Source organism: Leuciscus leuciscus, assembly GCF_965113295.1.
Source record: "Leuciscus leuciscus genome assembly, chromosome: 22".
In the NCBI taxonomy this organism is placed as follows: Eukaryota; Metazoa; Chordata; class Actinopteri; order Cypriniformes; family Leuciscidae; genus Leuciscus; species Leuciscus leuciscus.
The window spans coordinates 8117018-8136136 of record NC_138746.1 but is presented as its reverse complement, the minus strand read 5'-3'; the positions used below and the strand labels follow the sequence as shown (position 1 = coordinate 8136136).

Sequence of the window (19119 nt, the reverse complement as noted above, 5' to 3'; positions counted from 1 at the left end):
AGTGCTTGAATTCAAACACATTTATAGAGGGCCAAACATCTTTCTTAATTTAAAATCTTTAAAGATTCCAATGTTAAACGTTGAAAATGGAACCAGATACAGTCACAAATTGTGTTGTTTGACGCTGCCAGGGTGACCGGGGTAACATCCGGGAGATGGAAAGGGGAGTCGCGAGTATGGTCCCGCCCACTCTGCGTTACCATTGGACGAATTACTCTCTTTTTTCTACAACGGCTAATGTCATTCGTTCTCCTCATTGTCAATCAAGAACATCACAATAGGCTGCCTCCTTTTCAGTTTTTTTGTTTTATTTAATGGGGCCTTTGAGCCTCATAACATCGGAACAAAAGCAATTGTTCCTGGCTCGAAAAAAAGAAGGAATCGTTTTGACGTTTAGAAACGGCAAAGGTGGAGGAGGAACTGGTAAGCATCAACGGCAACCGCGAGTAGTTTGCTGGGCTGACTGTGCTGCTTTGCTAAAACTAGCTAGCCACTAAAACAGAATTAAAGCACCTTTTATTGTAAGTTTCTGTCGGATAACAGTTCAGAGACTGTGGAGAATCGGTCGCGTTTACCTTTAGAGGTAACTACCGTTACCTAGCTTTTGGCGTGTGTTGTGGCTGGGACTCTGATCCAGCTGTCCCTCCCTGCAGATCTCCTGATGATGATGCTGCTGTCAAGGTAAGATGGCAAATAGATGTACGAAGCGAAAAGACCGAGCTAGTCGACTGGACCTTTTGAATACATCATTTATTAGTCGACTCATGACGAGAATACTTTGGAAAAACATTATTTGTAGTTTTAAAGGCACTTTTGTGTTGTTTAGACTAATTTAAAATAAACATTCTCATAATATCCATTGTTCAACAGAAGTAAATGGGCATAAAGTGCTTATTCAGTATTCAGTGTTATAGATAGATAGGCATATATACAAATGTTTGACACACACACACACACACACACACACACACACACACACACACACACACACACACACACACACACACACACACACACACACACACGTATACATATCGTACCGGTCAAAAGTTTGGAAACATTACGATTTAAAGAATTTTTTTTTTTGAAGAAGTCGTCGCATTATGTTCATTAAGGATGCATTTATTTGATCAAAATACAGAGAAACAGTAATATTGAGAAATATTACAATTTAAAATGATGGTTTTCTATTTTAATGTACTTTAAGATATAATTAATTTCTGTGATGCAAAGCTGAATTTTCAGCATCATTACTCCAGTCTTCAGTGTCACATGATCCTTCAGAAATCACTCTAATATGCTGATTTATTATCAATGTTGGAAACAGTTGTTGTTCTTAATATTTTTTTATAACCTGTAAAACTTTTTTTCAGGATTCTTTGATGAATAAAATTGTAAAAAAAGAACAGCATTCATTGAAAATAAAAATATTTTGTAACAATATACAGTATCGTTCAAAAGTTTGGGGTTAGTAATTTTCTTCTTTTTTTTTGTTGAAAGAAATTAACACTTTTATTCAGCAAGGATGTGTTAAATTGATAAAAAGTGATAGTAAATATTTATATTGTTAGAAAAGATTTCTATTTTCAATAAATGCTGTTCTTTTTAACTTTTTATTCATCAATGAATCATGAAAAAAGTATCACAGGTTCCAAACTGATGAAAACTGATCAAAATTCAGCTTTACATCACGGAAATAAATAATATTTTAAAGTATATTAAAATAGAAAACCATTATTTTAAATTGTAATAATATTTCACAATATTACTGGGGGTTTTTTCCCTGTATTTTTTATCAAATAAATGCAGGCTTGATGAGCATAAGAGACATCTTTCAAAAACATTAACAAACAGTATTACATAGGTTTGTATATTCACCAGAACATTCTTAAATGCACCAAGTCACGTTCTTTGTATAAACTTTGCTAATAAAGAGATTGTGATTCTCCACAGCCCAGAGCTCCATGCATGATGTGTTCCTGCTGTGACCGAGGCAGCATCTCAGCCTTCACTCCTCCACCTTGGGCTGGGTTCATTATTGTCTCATCCTGAGTTCTGTCCTTTGCGGTAATGACTGACAAGAGAAACCCACCGTTTTTCAATGATGACAACATAGGCGTGGTGCACTACAAGCTGCCCTTCAGCGAGACCATGGAGCTGTTCATTGAGACTTTGACAGGGACCTGCTTCCAGCTACGTGTCTCTCCATTTGAACAGGTTGTCTCAGTCAAGGCCAAGATTCAAAGATTGGAGGGTAAGCTATGTGTCCTCTCTTGATTCATTACACCACACGATGCTTTGATATAAAGGTGACGTTACACTTGATTGGACACCATGATTTTGGTCTCATGATGTTAGCATGAGTTTTCTATACTCTGTGCTTTAATGTGACATACTATACTGTTTTAAACTGCAAATTTCTTACTCCTAAATAATTAGTACCATATACAGTACATGCTGTTTTATGAGCTCATATTTAAAGGGATAGTTCACCCAAAAATGAAAATTCTGTCATCATTTACTCACCCTCAAGTTGTTCCAACCCTGTTTCAATGTCTTTCTTCTGCTGAACACAAAAGAAGATATTTTGAAGAAGGTCAGTAACCAAACAGTTAATGGGGACTTATTTTTTTCTCTCCATAATATGGATGTCAATGGGGTCCATACATTTTTTGGTTTCCCATATTTTTCAAAATATCTTCTTTTGTGTTCAGCAGAAGAAATAAATTCATACAGGTTTGGAACTACTTGAGGGTGGGTAAATGATGACAGAATTTTTATTTTTGGGTGAAATATCCCTTTAATAAGGGATTGTGTCAAATATTTCAGCTTTGATTTTTTTTTTTTGGTGACACTACATGACCCTTCATCACATGATCCTTCGGAAATCATTCTAATATACTGATTTGGTGCTCAAGAAACCTTTATTATTATTATCAATGTTGAAGACAGTTGTGCTGCTTAATATGTCTGTGGAAAAAGAGACATTTATTTTAGGATTCTTTCATGAATTGAAAGTGCAAAAGAATAGCATTTGAAACAGACTTTTTTATGACATTATAAATGTCTTTACTGTCACTTTTGATCATTTTAATGCATGCTTGCTGATTAAAAGTATTTATTCAAGTAAAAAAATAAATTTTACTAAATTTAAATATAATATTAAATGATTATTATATAATATATAATATAATATAAAAAAAATCTTATTGACCCCAAACTTTTGAGTGATAGTCTTGGTTTGACCAGAAATTAAAAAAGGGGGTGGTCATTTCATATTATTGTAGGTTTTCTAATTCTAATGACATCAAAAGTTTTGTTATGTAATATAAGTAATGTTATGCATTACAATATAACCACACATTTTATTCATCTGAAACAATCTTTATCCATTACAATCCTCATTTATGTTCAGCAAAAGAGAAAAATGTATGCATTGTAATAAGAAATGCACCTTAGTCTGTGCTGATTGGATAATGATTTAGAACAATTTGACAGTAAATATCCATGAGTAGTTTTGAAGACAGGATTTATTCCAAGTATTCCTGGTCTGATGTTTTCATTCTGATTTAGAGCTTCAGAAGAAATTGAGTCGTTTTATTAACAACTGGCACACGCCGTAATTGCGTTTGTGATCCGCCCATGCAGTTACAGATGAAACATGTCTTAACAGTTTAACACATGAGCAATCAGAAAAGGAGAAGAGAATAAATTGATTCTCTTGCTATCAAAAGCTGCCAACTAAAGTTGCTGTTCCTCTAAAGCATCATGTGGCATGGTTGAAAACAGCTTTGTTAGAACAAGAAATGTTAGTATTCTTTGAATGAAGAGCTTTTATTTGTTTTGGGGGAACAGCTAGTTTGTCTCTCACGGCTTGCGCGTTCCGTGAGCAAACGTTGGGCTTAAAAATGTAGGACTGAGAGTGCTTCATTTATTTCATTTAGATCACCTGGTTGACTTGTAATTTTGAAATCAATGAAACAGAAAAAACATTAGTTGAAAACCGAGATGGGACATTGCCATTCTAGACAACTGTACATCAGTGGGTATGTAAACATGCCAGTGTTAACATAGAGATGGTTTTCCTCTCAGGATCACTTTGATATGTTAGACAGCACTAATTTCACCAGGTCTGCTCTCCCCTGCAGGAGTTAGCTTTATTAAAGATGAGTTTATCAGCCCTGTGGATTACAGGTGAGGAATGGCCTAGTTTTAGTTCTGCTATGTGCTGCTTTTGTGGCTAATCTTAGATTCACTATGCTTTGCATCTGGAGCAGAAAATTCTGACTTTTTTTCTCAGAATTGTGATATATCTTGTAATTTGGACTTTATAAATCGCAGTTACTAATTTTATCTCGCAATTCGGACTTTTTTTCTCAAAATTGCGATATCTTGTATCTCGACTTTTTAACTTATTGCGAATTTCTATCTTGCAGTTCTGACTTTTTTTTGTTCTCTCAGAAGTTTTTGTATCTCAATTCAGATTTTTTCTCTCTCGCAATTACACATTTTTCTCTCAGAATTGACAAAATATGTATCTTGCAATTCTGACTATAAATCACAATTGCGAGTTTATATTTCGCAATTCTGAGAAAAAAGGTGAGAATTGTGAAATATAAACTCCCAATTGTGAGAAAAAGTCAGAATTGTGAGAGAATAGTCCCAATTTACCTTTACTGGAAACAAGCGTCCATAAGTCCAGTTTCGGTGTGTTGAGGAAATCCAGATTTGAATATGAAATGTTTTTTCAAACTTCTGATTAAGATTAGACACATGGAGGTGGTGTAGTTTAAAAAGCATGACTAGGCATGTCTCTGAACAGTGGGCAGGCCGCACACACTAACCACTCTGACTGTCACACTCCTGTCTAGAAAACTACCCCTTCTGGGAATGGATACCAGTTTTGTGTTGCATGGGTGCGTTCTGGTGTCTTATTGCACTTAACACTCGATGGACACATCTATTCACTTAATCACAGGCCAGTGCAAAAGTCTGAAAAATTTAAGTGGTAAGCTTATCTTCATGTCCAGGTATAACATTCAAAGAATGAACGGCAATAATGACTTTAAAAAAGCTTGTTATAAAGCAATTTCAGGCGTTTAAGGTGCTTTCTTGTGTTATTTATTTTCTGACCACTGTGATATTTGCTAGATCTGGATGTGACATGATTGTTGGTTATTTTGTGTACACAGGGGGGCAGATCTGAGTCGTATTTGTCCTGCTGCTGTCTGAGTCACCCTGCCCCATTGCTTTTGCATAATTATTTTGAATTGATTAATTTGTTTCAGTATACACCGTTAAATGTTCCTTGGTTAAACTGGTCACATGTGATGACTCAAACCTCTGGTTAAAGAACAATTGAACTAAATAGTTATATCAGCATTTCTATAAGATTCCCCATAATTAACAAACATTTGTTAGCTAAATAACATTAGTCATTCCACACAATTATATTAATAACCACAATTGGTTAAACGTCCTCGGTTCTGTCTCACTCACTAGCCATAAATAAATGGGAGCAGAGAGAGAGAGAGAGAGAGAGAGAGAAAGAATAATAGTTTTATTCAGCAAGGAACCATTCAATTTATTGAAAGTGACAGTAAAGACATTTATAATGTTACAAAAGATTTTTAATAAATGCAGCCTTGGTGAGCCATGAGACTTCTTTCAGAAACATAAAAGAAATCTTACTGACCCCAAACGTTTGAACATTAGTTTACGTTCTGTGAATCTCAAAGGCAAAAAATTACCTTGTTATGAAAGGTCAGTAATTATACCCTTATGTTCTTCTAAATTTCTCTTTCTAATTTCTCTTAAAATGGGGATGGAAGCTGTCAAGCTCTAAAAAGGCACCATAAAGTGCAGAAATAGTGGTCCACATGACTGAGTTTTTTGAAGACAGTCTCATTGAATGGCTGTAACTCTCAAATCTAATTCCAGTACATTTAAATACAAGATGTTTTTGTGGTTTTATTAATCTGTGCATTTGGTTTACAGTTGTTCACGATATGCAGTCATAAGGCCTTACAGGGATGGTTCGGAGTAAACCTAGGGTCCTTTGCACCATGACCTTGAGCCAAACACCCCCCAGAAGCCTTTTCTGATATACTTACAAACTTTCCAATGCCTCGTTTTATGAGTACAGAACCTATTTGTACTGCTGTAGAAGTTTGGTACCATTCTGGGCGTTATTAGTGGGGTAATTTACGAGATACAACCTAGGCTCCATTAGCGCCTGCACTAAGCCATTCGGCTGATATCTCTAAATAAGCTCTAACTTTAATAGTGTTCGACCAAGGGAAAAAATGTTTCTGGGGGGGTGTTTGGCTCTAGGTTGATTTTACTCTGAACCATCCCTTTGACAAAAGGCCTCTATATTGAACTAAAAGGGCATCTTTAAGTTATCCTTAAAATCTCTGCCTGTCTAAAAAAAAAAAAAAAAAAAAAAAACGTTTGTGAGTACTCAAGGGTGTGAAAGTTCTGAATGCCACCGGACATTGATTTATACTACACATAAGATTTCAATGGCCAGATGTTATTTTCTATGCCTTTTCTGTACTCTATTTCCCTCAAATGATTGCAGTTCAGAAACATTCCATTTGGTCAACCATTAATAAATAAATACAAATAAATAAATAAATAAATAAATCAGATGCTCCCCTCATGCTCCTATTCTATTTTACAGTTGGTCTTTTGTTTGTTCTTTTGTCAGATGTTGCTGTTAGATGCCGTAATTGCTTGTTGAATGTTTATTATAGTTTGCTTTATAAAAAGATGTCTATACGTACTCATCTTACGACATCTTTTTGGTCACAGGCATCCCGGTCTCTCAGCAGCATTTGATTTGGAATGGCATGGAGCTTGAAGATGAGTACTGCTTACATGATTACAGGTGAGTTTTCAAACTGTTTTCCAGCTTTACAAAACAGGATCCAGGATGTTATATTACGATAAGTAAGCTCAACTACCGCATGTTCCACTGAATCTGGCAAGGTGCATTTTGAAAAATGAAATTAAAATGATTGAATCACCCTGGGTCGTTCTAAACCCTTTCTTCTGGTACACAAACTGAGATGTTTTGTTGAATGTCCTAGCTGTTTTTAATTTGTGAAATGAAAGCATATTTTGACCCAGGCAGCACAAAGGTTTCATAAAAGTAGTTCATATGACTCATGCTCTGTATTCGACGTCTTCTGAAGCCATACGATAGATTTGTGTGAGGGACAGAGTAAGTTGTTATTCGTGGAAAACCTCTCCGTCGCGGCTCTCGAATCTTATTTGCTCTTGAGCAGCTTGGACGTTCTTCAAAAAACATCTCCTTTTATGTTCCATAAAATAAATGAAACCATATGAAAGAGTAAATAATGACAGCATTTGCATTATGGGTGAGCTATTCCTTTAAATGCAGCCACTTCTCTCAAGAGCAGACTGGCTCAGTCTGGAGGTCACAGATGGTGGATTTCTCAGAAATTCTTCTCAGTTAATGTTCCACATGGAGGCTTTCTGGGAAGATATTGTGTGGCTGGATGGCACTCATTGTGCTTCAAATGTTAAGTGAAGCAAATATTTATAAAGGCAGAACTGTAACGGTTTTTGGTTTGTTATGCTACTGCATGCTCTGAGTTTTCCTATGCTTGTGTTTTCAGCATCACAGAGGGCTGCACTCTCAAGCTGGTGCTCGCCATGAGGGGAGGGCCTGTAAACACCAGACGAGGTGCGTTTCCACCGCCGACTGGGATTTTCACAGTTGAAAGTGTGTTAAACCTGTAGTTCTGAACCCCAGGTTAATGTAATCCTGATTCCTGGCTTTCACACTGTTTATAGTAATTTACCCTGGGTTAGTAACTCATCATGTGTGATTTCACACTTGTGCATTCGAAAACCCCAGATTTGCATATATTTGAGTTTAATAACATTGATCTGAAGCTCTGTCTGTGGAAATATCATAAATCTGCTCTGGTTGTCTTAACTCTATAAAGCTGTGTGTATCATTTTTCAATCATTGCTTTCCAAGGCTTCTGCATCATTAACATGATCAATACCTTCCCCAAAAAACGATCTACCCCCTGGTGGGTTATTTACGACCTTTAGGAAGTAGAAGGACTAAGAGTTGCAATGTAACAGAACTTTTTTTCCGTATTGTGACGTACGTCCAAATGAAATAAAAAAATTGTTGAGCGGGACTTGGTTCTATCCATCAGTTGTTGATTGGATGATGACAGATGATGATCTGAATGCAAAATTTTTTTATTAGATTTAAAAAATAAATAAACTGCATGCTTTGATGAATTGGTCACAATAAGATCATTAAGATGCATTTCGATTTTTAAATTTTTTATTTAATTCCGACATAATATCATTTCCAAAATGTCTGCCTTCCTGTTACAAGATTTTTTATTTATATTCCAAGTATATATATGCTATATATAGCACTCTATGTATGTGTGTGTGTGTGTGTGTGTGTGTGTGTGTGTGTGTATATATATATATATATATATATATATATATATATATATATATATATATATGTATTATTATTTTAAATTTTTTTTATAACTTGGTTTTATTTATTTTTTGGCACTGAAACTAGGTTTCCTTTATGAACAAAAAAGTTGCTTCAAAGGTGCATTGGAATATATTTTTGCACAAAAAAGATCATAAAAGCCTGATATATCAATTATGGTAAATATACTTAATATGTTTAATCTAATAAATATATTTATTGATGTATATTATTTGATTAGATTTTTCAGTTTCTAATCTTCTATTCTCTATTATGTTTTTCTTTTTAACAATTTATTTGTATGTCAGGATTTAAAGAGTTAATCTTTAAAAATATATTACAGTCTATTCAACACTCAAGTTAATGTGTTTGCAATCGCTGTTCAGCACTGTTTTCCTAAGATGCTGATATAAAAAGCAGCACAGAAAAGTAACGCAAATCACATGAGTATTTAATGAGGTAACCACTGAAATAGTTTATGAATGGCTTTGGAAAGTCTTGACAAGTGCTACTGCAGTACAGGCCTGCAACAGTTCTGTGAAAGCTGGGTTTGTTGCCACTTTCTAATCCTTCCTTTGTGCCACTATACAATGGTTTTAAGGTCAAAAACAAAAGCTGCTCATTACCATTCCAGAAGGTGTGCAGGCACACAGTTAGTTAACAATCTGATATTGATTAGTGTGACCTGCATCCTGTTTCTTCTCGTTACCTGCAGTGACAGTGACAGATGACTCGGCGAGGGATATCGCTGACTGCCTTGATGCAGGGAGAGAGGAGATGTGGGAAAAGTCTCTGCCTAATAAACAGGTCACCTTCCTGGTGTACCGTGAGGGAGATCAGCTCAATTTCTTCCGAGTGGTGGATAGGGGAGATGGAACGCTCACACCTGTGTCGGAATCATTGAGGTCAGTTCAAAAGAAGAGAAGTTACTTGCCAAGAGGAACACACTGAACTTTGGTTCCCTTTTTTTAGATGAAAGCAGATGTTTCCGAACTATAGTTTTCCTGTGTCATGTTGTTTTACTAGTGAAGACATGTATCAGCATTTACTGGCAAACTTCACAGTCTGTTAAGTCTGCATAATTAGCATCACCAAATAGACTTCCAAAAATAATTTCCCCAAAATAATAATTTAAAGTTCCCCTTTTTCAAATACTACCTTTCATGCAGTGCGTAATATGGCTGCTTGTGAATGTAAAAGGTCTGTAAAGTTTTAAAGATCAAAGTGCACGACAAATAAAATTATATGTCTCCTAAAAGAAACAAAACGAGTCGTCAGTAATTCCAGTCTCTCTTCCTGTTACATACCTACGTAACATCAAGTCACCTTTATTTATATAGCGCTTTTTACAAAACAGATTGTTTCAAAGCAGCTTTACAGTAATAACAGGAAAATAATGCAACAAATTTTGTTTCTGCTGTACAGCAGATCTAGAAGAAAATAGCGTCATAGTCCAGCTTTAGTAGGTTCAGTGATGGTTCATTTTTTCATTGTTTGTTAAATCATAAAAATGATGAATTTAGTTCATTTATATACAGTATATAAAGCTGCTCTAGAGAAAACAGTGATGTCATAATCCAGCTCAGTTCAGTTCTCATATATTGGTGTCAACGCAGGCAGATCAATAATATTGTTGAATATTAAGTCCCCAACTAAGCAAGCCAAAAGCAAAAGGGGACAAAGGCGACAGTGGCAAGGAACCAAAACTCCATCAGGTGACAGAATGGAGACCTAGGGAGAAACCTGGCTCAGAAATTTGCATAATGCCAGCCTTTGGTCTTCATTGACTGCCCGTGACCAACAACATATACTTTAACACAGTAGTTGTAGCTGAGGCCTGGAAGAGTTTGGTTTGTGATGTCAACTATTTTTAGTGCTGAGAATCCACTTTGCATGCACTGCAATTGATACGGTAAAACCGACGCCATCGTATCTATTCGTAACACTGTGTATTCAAATGCTGAGGAAGCCTCCGGAGCTGAAATTCAAATATGATAATAGGCGTTTAGTTTCCGACATGCGCTGTAAGTGGCAGACCAATCATATCAGACTAGGCCATCTGACCAATCAGAGCAGAGTAGGCTCACAGAAAGGAGAGGTTTAGAGAGACTAAACCAGACTCTTTGAGAAATGAGGTCATGTACAATGTATATTATAAGAAAATGCTGTTGGTACATGTAAACCTATTGTAGGAGACTTCCAAAACAAAATAAGGAACCTTTAAAATAGCACTTTAATAAAACTGTAAAATGTAATCTTTTGCAAATCTCAAACAATCTAAGAGTTCCTCCTTGTATGTGCTTGTTTCAGCGGTGCCTCGGTACACAATGTGTACACGGAGGAGGAGGAAGAATCAGAGAGTGCATCTTCAGAACAGCAGACTCTGGAGAACTCCATCACAATGAGCAAGATGAAGCTGCTCAAGGCCAAGATGGAGAATATGAACCTTAACAAAAAGGTAACAAAATAGACGGACTAGAAGTGCTATTCATCTTTCTTTTTTCCTCCTCCACACATTCTAGCAATATTATTTTATCATGAAGTGCATGAACCTTCTTACAGTCGAAGACATCTGATTAGATTTGTCAGTGGAGAAGTATGGAAGTGCGCGCAGTTCTCCAGCTGGCTTGAGGGAGTGTCGCCCATCCCACGCTGTGTCTGATTAACTGGCGCAGTAATAACCACAAGCTCAGCAGATTGGCATATGAAGTTAATTATTCATACTCAAATATGCATAGTTGTCAGTAGACATGTCTTAGTAGCAGATATTTGTTTTTATCTGTCTAGGAAACCATTGCTGTTATTGCTTGCACTTTTACCGTAGTTGATAAGTTTGCATGTTTATGTACTGTATGCATTGCTCCTGCCAACATCATAGAAATGTTTTGATGTATTAAGGTGTAACATGAAGCACAGTTTAATTGGTTACAGTTACAAGCAATATCGCAGCTTGACAAATTAATTGGGATTCAACTGATGTGCTATATTTAGTTTTTCAACATGATTAAATGTGTGTACAAAAATAATTCAGAGCTATTTTTTTAACAATAATTTATTAATATTTCATAAATAAACACTTTTTTTTTTGTACAGTTTTGAGTCATTTGTAAAGCTATTTTTGCAACAATGCCAGACTTCAAATTATATATTTTTGTTTAAGATATATTTGGTTTACCAAGTTCCAAAAGTGTTTATATTACAGATTCCGCAAGATTTTCCAATAATAGTCAGTACCACAGTTATTATAATATGAAATATTTTTACGGATGCACAATATATTTGTACCATCTTGGTTATCAGTTCATTTTTATTTTTTTAATATAGTTTTTATTTATCGGTATTGGATATATAATTGTGCATGCTCATGTCACCTACTTTTGCATTGAGATTACCTTTGCTATCATCTAACCTTAAAAAAACACTCATAATTTAATAACGCTCTTAAATGTAGTCTTTAGCAAATCTCAAAATGAACATGCATTTTCATACCGTCCATTATAATGTTGTGCTGCATAAATTCACATATACCATTTATAGCAGTTGATTTTCGTTTTTAGTGTTTCATTTTAAATTTATTGAGACAAAAGTATAAATATTATACAATTAATAAATGCCACTGTTTATTGACCATAACTAAAAATCTGTTTTGCCTAGAATTTTAATGATGCATTGCGAATTTGTAAATTAAATTACTTTGTGTTATTCTTTAAATGAGATATATTTTTACTGTGGTCCACTCCGCTATATAATATTTTGGTCATACCGCCCAGAATCCTGATCAGAAAGGAATGCTATCAGATCTTCTCTGTTTATGTGCTTTCTTTGGCATGATATGTGTGTGATTGTTTTCTTGTGTCTTTGTCAGCCCAAGAAGACTGCTAAATTAAAAGTCAGACCTCCAGTGGGTCCGCGGCCCTGCAGCGGTTCGTTTGGCTCTGCCCGACACCACCGAATGTTTCGTGTCCTTCCTCAGATAGGCCACGCTTCGTCAACGCATCTACCTCCGATCGGAAATCAGCAGCAGCCTGCAGTTTCATCCCCTGCTGCTGGCACCTCCCGCCAACCATTCGCATCTCTCTCAAGTCCCACTTCCTCAAGCCGCGCTCATCCTTCCTCTGCAGCTTCAGGCATATATATGCTTCAGGCTGAGGAACCGTGGGATAATCCGGTGCCCAGGAAGATCAGACTCCCTCCCAAAGTGTCCAGATTGGATATGAGAGGGCCTAAAGTCATGCGAGACTGCGTGTACCCACCTGTATCTCTTCTGTCCAGCCCTGGAGTTCAGGATGAGGTGGATCTCCAGAATGACAGACTAACGGTAACCGAGAACTCTGCTGTAATGGATCCGCCTAAAGCTGTTCCCTTCAATCTTCCTGAGCCCCTGAGCCTGGACGTATCCTCTCAGCGTGAGCAAGGTCTGAACTCTATAACTCTGCCGGAACCCAACGCCGCAGCTCCTCTTCTTTCCCAAGCCATCAACTCAAACTGGAGGCTGGCATCCCAACCTGACCTACACTTCGCCGGTGACTCCCTAGCTCCTCCTCACATACCGCAACACTTTGAGTTCACGGGTTCCGCCATGCAGCCCAGTCCAACACACGCTCTCCTCAGAACCAGCAACAGCCCGTCGCTTCCGGTCGGCTCCCCCTCACGGACCACATCTGTATGTGGGCTCAAAGTCGACAAGCGCTCAGAGGTGATTTCCAAAAGCGAGGCCCGAGATATTACAAAGATGGCCAATAAAGCAACTAAAGAGCCATTGGGCACGGTGAGCAACGCAGAGCTTCTGGCCTCCCTGGCGGGCGGCGGAGGTCAAGAGGCCTTAGCTGGACCGTATTCTCTGGGCAGGTTATGCGCTACAGCCGCCCCCCTACCAACCAACATCCATCTGTTGCAGGAAGACCTGCTGAGAAGGATCTCCCCCCTACAGAGAACAGCTGGCTACACGGTGAGTTTGCAACCTTGACTTCTGCTTCTGCTTTTACAGATCTCCCCTTTTAAACTGCTGATGTTCATTTGATCTCAGTTGGTTGCAAGGAGAAACGATGTTTGCTTTAACTCAATATTACATGTGAATGCTGTCATGCAAATGAATGCTACTAGTAGAGCGTGTGTCCTGTCACAAAAAGACGCTTGTTGCACATTATAAAGCGTGATTCATTCATTTCAGCTAATGAGAATAATGCTATAACAATCTCACGAGCGCTTTATAATGCAAAATCTTGTCGAAATTGATAGAGGAGTGTGAAATTGTAGTATCTAAAATTTTGATATCATAACAACCTTATATCCAGCTAAATAAATTTGATATATAGGCTATCAGTATCGTATAAGGTCTTGTCATATCATACATTGTCAGGTCATATCGTGTTTATACTGTGTTAAATAATCGTGATTACAATATTGACCAAAATAAGTGAGCAATTTTACAAGCAATTTTGCAACTTGACACATTAGTTAACTGATGTGCTGTATTTTATTTAACAGTTTTGTTCAAACGTGACGTGTGTGTGTGTGTAAATTAAGAATTCAGAGCTATCCATTTGAATAATTTATTAATATTAGTATATTTAAATTATTTATATTTAAATTTTATTTGATTAATTTATTGTAAAATGAATTACTTTAACTCAAAATGACATGCAAATGCTGTTGAGCAAATTGGTACTACTAGTAGAGCGTGTATCCTGTCACGAAAGACGCTTGCTGCACATTGTACACCATGCAAGACAGATTACAAGTGCGATTCATTAGTTTTGGCATTTCAACTAATGAGAATAGTGCTGCAACAATCTCACAAACGCTTTATCACACAAAATCTTGTCGTTGCAGCCGTCAAGCTCATCAAGCGGCCTCTCCAATTCAATAAAGAGATTAGGTGAGTGGCTTGACTTAAACAGTGTGCTGTTCATGTGAAACGACCCATTCAGAACACCATCTTACAGTGCTGCCCCATGTCACTGAGAAACTTTTTGTTGTTGAGAGTAATGCATTCGTGGCAAGCCTTGGCCATTTGTTACACTTTTTCCACTCTTCACTGCTTCATTTTTACGCCTGTCTTCCTCAGGCTTGTGAAACCCATTTGTAAATGCACAGTCCACTGCTTTATTGTCATGCTGCATATGTCACTTGTTTTGGGAAACTTCTGAGTTCATAGCTGCCTTCGTCCTAGCTCAGTACGAGTGTTCAACTTGGATTGAGCTTGTGATTTAGGGGGGCGGTATTTTGAAAATACTCTTTACCCTACCGTTCATTCAGATTGATTTTACAGGATGGATTAAATAGATGAAAAGTGGCAGTAAAGACATGTATAATGTCACAACTCTTTTCAAGATTGAGAAAATAAGAAATGCTAGAACTAAAATAAGAACATTTGCTTGAGCAGCAAATCAGCATATCGGTTGATGAATTCATCTGAACAATAAATCAGTCTATTTTTAATTATCATTTCCTGGAGGTCAGGAGGTGTATTTTAAATGAGCACAGCAATGGACTGTCAGGCTTTTAAATATTCACCATCATAAAGAGCAGAGCATAACAGCTGACTGAAATGATGAAAGGGGAAATGAACACCACAACTCAGTCACATAGATAAATATTCACATGATCACATGTTTACAAAAGCATGCATGCATGCAAAACACACAAAATAGAAGCACATCTTCACTTAGACGTTTGATGCGTAGAGAGACTTCCTGCGTGATTGTGCACTTAGGAGCCTGGATGATGGTTTTGCAACAGGTGGTGCTGATACATTTGGGAAATGTTCCCTGACATTTTACCGCCAGTGTTTCAGAGCATCTGACTGGTTGTCTCAGATTGTCACTGGCTCAAAAATGCAACAGTGATGGCAAATAACAGAATAGATAGACCAGCAAGTACATGACTGGAAATCCAATCTCATGCCCCAGTGCTTGGTACGATTTTGTCACAATGTGGGTCTTTCTGTAGATTCTTATCGTTGTGACTTGTGTAGAAATAAACAGGGAGGTTTTGAAGGTACATGGGTAGTTTTTCCCCTTTGAATCCATATTTTATTGGTGTTGAAATTGTCTCTCTTGTTCAATTCCTGTCATTGTCTGTGTATGTGGAAATGTTGTTTTAGGCACTTCAACACATCACTTGCCCCCGGTGAAGGCTCCCACTGGAACAAAGAAAAAGAGTTCAAAGCACTGCTTCCTGTGTGGGAAGAAGACTGGTTTAGCCACCAGCTATGAATGCAGGTACAGTGCATTCTCTCTACGTATCCCTCAGTATGAGGTTTATTTTTTTTCTTTACAAGAGGGTAGTTAATGTGTATCTGCAATCTAAAACGGAGGTATGCACTTCATTTTGAGCATTTGCACTTGACATAACAAGACCGAGCTATTTCTGTTCAGAGGTGACAGTAGTTCTCATAAATGTCATACATCATTATTGCAGATAACACCATCTGTGACTTCAGTTTCTCTATGTTGACCTAAAGCTTTGAATGGTGCAAAGTCTTATATGATGCATCTCTGCAAAGGTCTAATTAGAAAGCTGTGCTTGTTATTCTCTCCTGCGCCGTATAGAATCCATCAAGCTAAACTGATTAAAAATTAAAAAGGGCTTTCTTTTCAACCTGACTGATTTGTTTGTTCATAGCAGGGCCGTAATCACCATAAACACTGAAAGGGAAACATCCTCCAATATTTAGTTTGGTGGTAGGCCTGTATGAGTTTATGGTTTATTCTTAAATTATTACATTTTAGAATGACTTCTTACTTGTCCTGCTGTACATTTATATATATATATATATATATATATATATACTATAGGCACTTAAATTGTTTCAAATAAATGCTGTTTATTTGAATTTTCTAGTCATCAAAGAATCCTGAAAAAAAATTCAGGATTATTATCAGTTATTATTATCAGTGTTAATAATAAACAGTTGCTGTCATATTTCTGTGGAAACTCCGACAATTTTTTTTCAGAATTCTTCGATGACTATATATATATATATATATAAATAAAAATAAGGTTAAAATACACACCGTAAAACTATGCATGTATGTATGTATGTATGGAAACTCAAGCATTATTTTGTCAAGATGCCGGGTTTATAAGAAAAATAAGACATGGTCTTCTAAAAAATAAAGATACATGATCTCTGTGTGGGATGTTTAGAAACAATTCCATTTGGTCCCTCTATGAGCTTTGTTCTGTGTAGTTTTCTAACAGCTTTAGTTCCATTCTGAAAATCAATGAACATCCGGATGGACTCCAAACACCATTTATTCAGCTCTGAGGAAGAAATAACCGGAGTGCATTTTCTCTCACATCTTAGTAAAAGCGTTGGTTGTCTGATTATTGCAGTTCTCATAAAGATATGTTTATTTTTGTCTAAGGTGTGGCAACATCTTCTGTTCCATGCACCGCTACTCAGAGACCCACGACTGCACCTACGACTACAAAAGCGCAGGCCGGCGCTTTCTACAGGAGACCAACCCCATCATAAGTGCACCAAAGCTGCCCAAAATATGAAGGCACTGCTTGGGTGAGAGAAAAAGAGACATGATATCCATCAACTATTAAAAGAGTGAAAATCCTTGATCACCAATCTGTGCTTTTATCACCATGTTTTCTTAAAAATATAGTAGTTTAATAAAAACAAAAGGGAAAAACAGTGCTCGCTCATTAGCCGTTGCCTTGGAAAACACACCTATGTTTGCTGTCTGTAAATTACTTCATACTTCACACAAAAAAAGTACAAAACCCTGCATGTAAATAGTTTTAAAAAAAACATTTCTACCGTACAAACAAACTTTTAAAAATAAGTCAAATACTTTTAAATAAGCAAAATACACAACTACGTATATCTATTTGCATATGTTTTTCTGTGTGTTTCTTTTTTTGAAATAGAACCAACAATCACTTTTCATGACAAGTCTTGCAGAGATGCACTTTAGTAATGAAAATATCTCTTGTGGAGATTAGGTTCTGTATTGGGGTTGGGGGGGGACAGTGTGCTTGAACTCTGTGCCGTTTGTTTTTTGTAAGTTTCCTATTAGAACTTTCTTATATTTCTGACACATTACTCCTCTGTCCAGTAGCACTCTACCGAACACCTCTTATCATGGAAAATGCCAAGCACTGCATACTCGTGTTATAAAAAGACTGTTTAACCTTGATTCACTTTGAATATGAAGTATATATAGGCTCAATAAGCCGTACACACTACACTATGCAGTTTGACCATGTAGCATTCTAAACCAACTTTATAAGGGCTTGGCATGATAAGATGTGAACAATTGACTGGTTGCCATGATGAACGATCCTTTTTGTACCTTAGTAATTAAAAAGCTGCTCAGAAGGCAGCTGTTGTTATTTGCATTTTTCTGTAATTGTCAGTTGATGAGCCTAATAAAATATCCTTGTGTTTCCTTTGATTTTTTTTCTTTCTTCACTGTATTGAGTTCTGTTGTGTTTTTATCTTCTGTATCTTTCATGCCTTCTTAACATTGCATTGAGGTGTTTGTTTTTGTTGCATTTGCTTCATAACAGCAATGTTGTTTGGGATTCCATGTACTAGAATGAGTATATAATTATTATAGTACTATATTATAATATAGTACTATTACTTTGACTAAGTTGTGATCATACTTCTACAAGTATGAGCCCATTTAGATGAGTACAGTTTCTTGACTGAGTAGCTAAACCACTTCTGAACTACTTAAAGCTGTCCTATTATGATTTTTTACATTTTCAACTTTTAGTGCGTAATGTGGCTGTTTGAGCATGAAAAAGATCTGTAAAGTTACAAAGCATAAAGTCTACTCCAAAGGGAGTTTTTCTCTATATCAGTGTGCACTGTTTCTAAACTCCCTGAAACGCCTCGATTGTAGTCTTGAGTTTTCACATGGAACGTACACGTCACAGTATCCCTAATTTAAATAATTCCCGCCCAAAGGTCTGGTTGAGTTGCGTTTGTAGTGTTTTGAAAATCCCGGGTATGATAAGGGCCGTGACATTTCCGAAACACTTGAAGCGGTTCACCAATCACAACACACTGGTCCAGCCGACCAATCAGAGCACATTGCGCTTTCAGAAGGAGGGGCTTCATCATAAAGACAGGAACTAAATAGAGCGTTACTGACAGACTGGAAAGAGAGGTGCTGCAACAATATAAAATATGTGAAAATAATGTGTTTTTTAACATTAAAGTAAAACCTATTCTAGTAGAGCCCAAAAAGAAACTTAAGGCTTTGAAAAAGGGCATAATCCCCTTTATAATTTTTTTTTTTACCTAAAAAAGGAATAACCTAAATTTTGAGTCCTAAACTAAAAAAAAAAAAAAAAAGACTAATTTGTGCAGCAAACAGATGGTGTTAGAATGGTTCATGCAGTTCTTCAGCTGAATTATGCGACACTAAATGAAAGGAAACAGGCGTTGCTCAAAGCAGAATGTGAAAGCTGTGGTATTTGTGTAGGAGCTTTTAGTAGTTACACATTTTTATTTTACAATTCTATGCTATTTCAAAAGAAATCACCTTTAAGTACAGTATCACACCATAGAAGAAAACAGATCTCATTTCCAAATGAATTTCTTGTGCTTCTCCTAGTCCAGTAGCCCTTGAAGGAAACATACATCT

General features: G+C 36.7%; 1 protein-coding gene across 2 annotated transcripts; it reads left to right on the top strand.

The window, feature by feature from the left end:
• The first annotated feature begins 136 nt into the window (after positions 1-136).
• zfand4 (zinc finger, AN1-type domain 4) lies at positions 137-17910 on the top strand. 2 transcript variants are annotated; one of them, XM_082153991.1, is made up of 10 exons: positions 137-423; positions 1954-2254; positions 6817-6892; positions 7647-7714; positions 9219-9408; positions 10814-10961; positions 12369-13451; positions 14336-14381; positions 15609-15726; positions 16876-17910. In XM_082153991.1, the coding sequence occupies exons 2-10, from the start codon at positions 2071-2073 to the stop codon at positions 17009-17011; spliced, it is 2049 nt and encodes a 682-aa protein (XP_082010117.1). In that variant the 5' UTR covers positions 137-423; positions 1954-2070; the 3' UTR covers positions 17012-17910. The 2 variants fall into 2 exon arrangements, with proteins under 2 accessions (XP_082010117.1, XP_082010116.1); XM_082153990.1 differs by having other exon boundaries at positions 137-681.
• The last annotated feature ends 1209 nt before the right edge of the window (positions 17911-19119 follow it).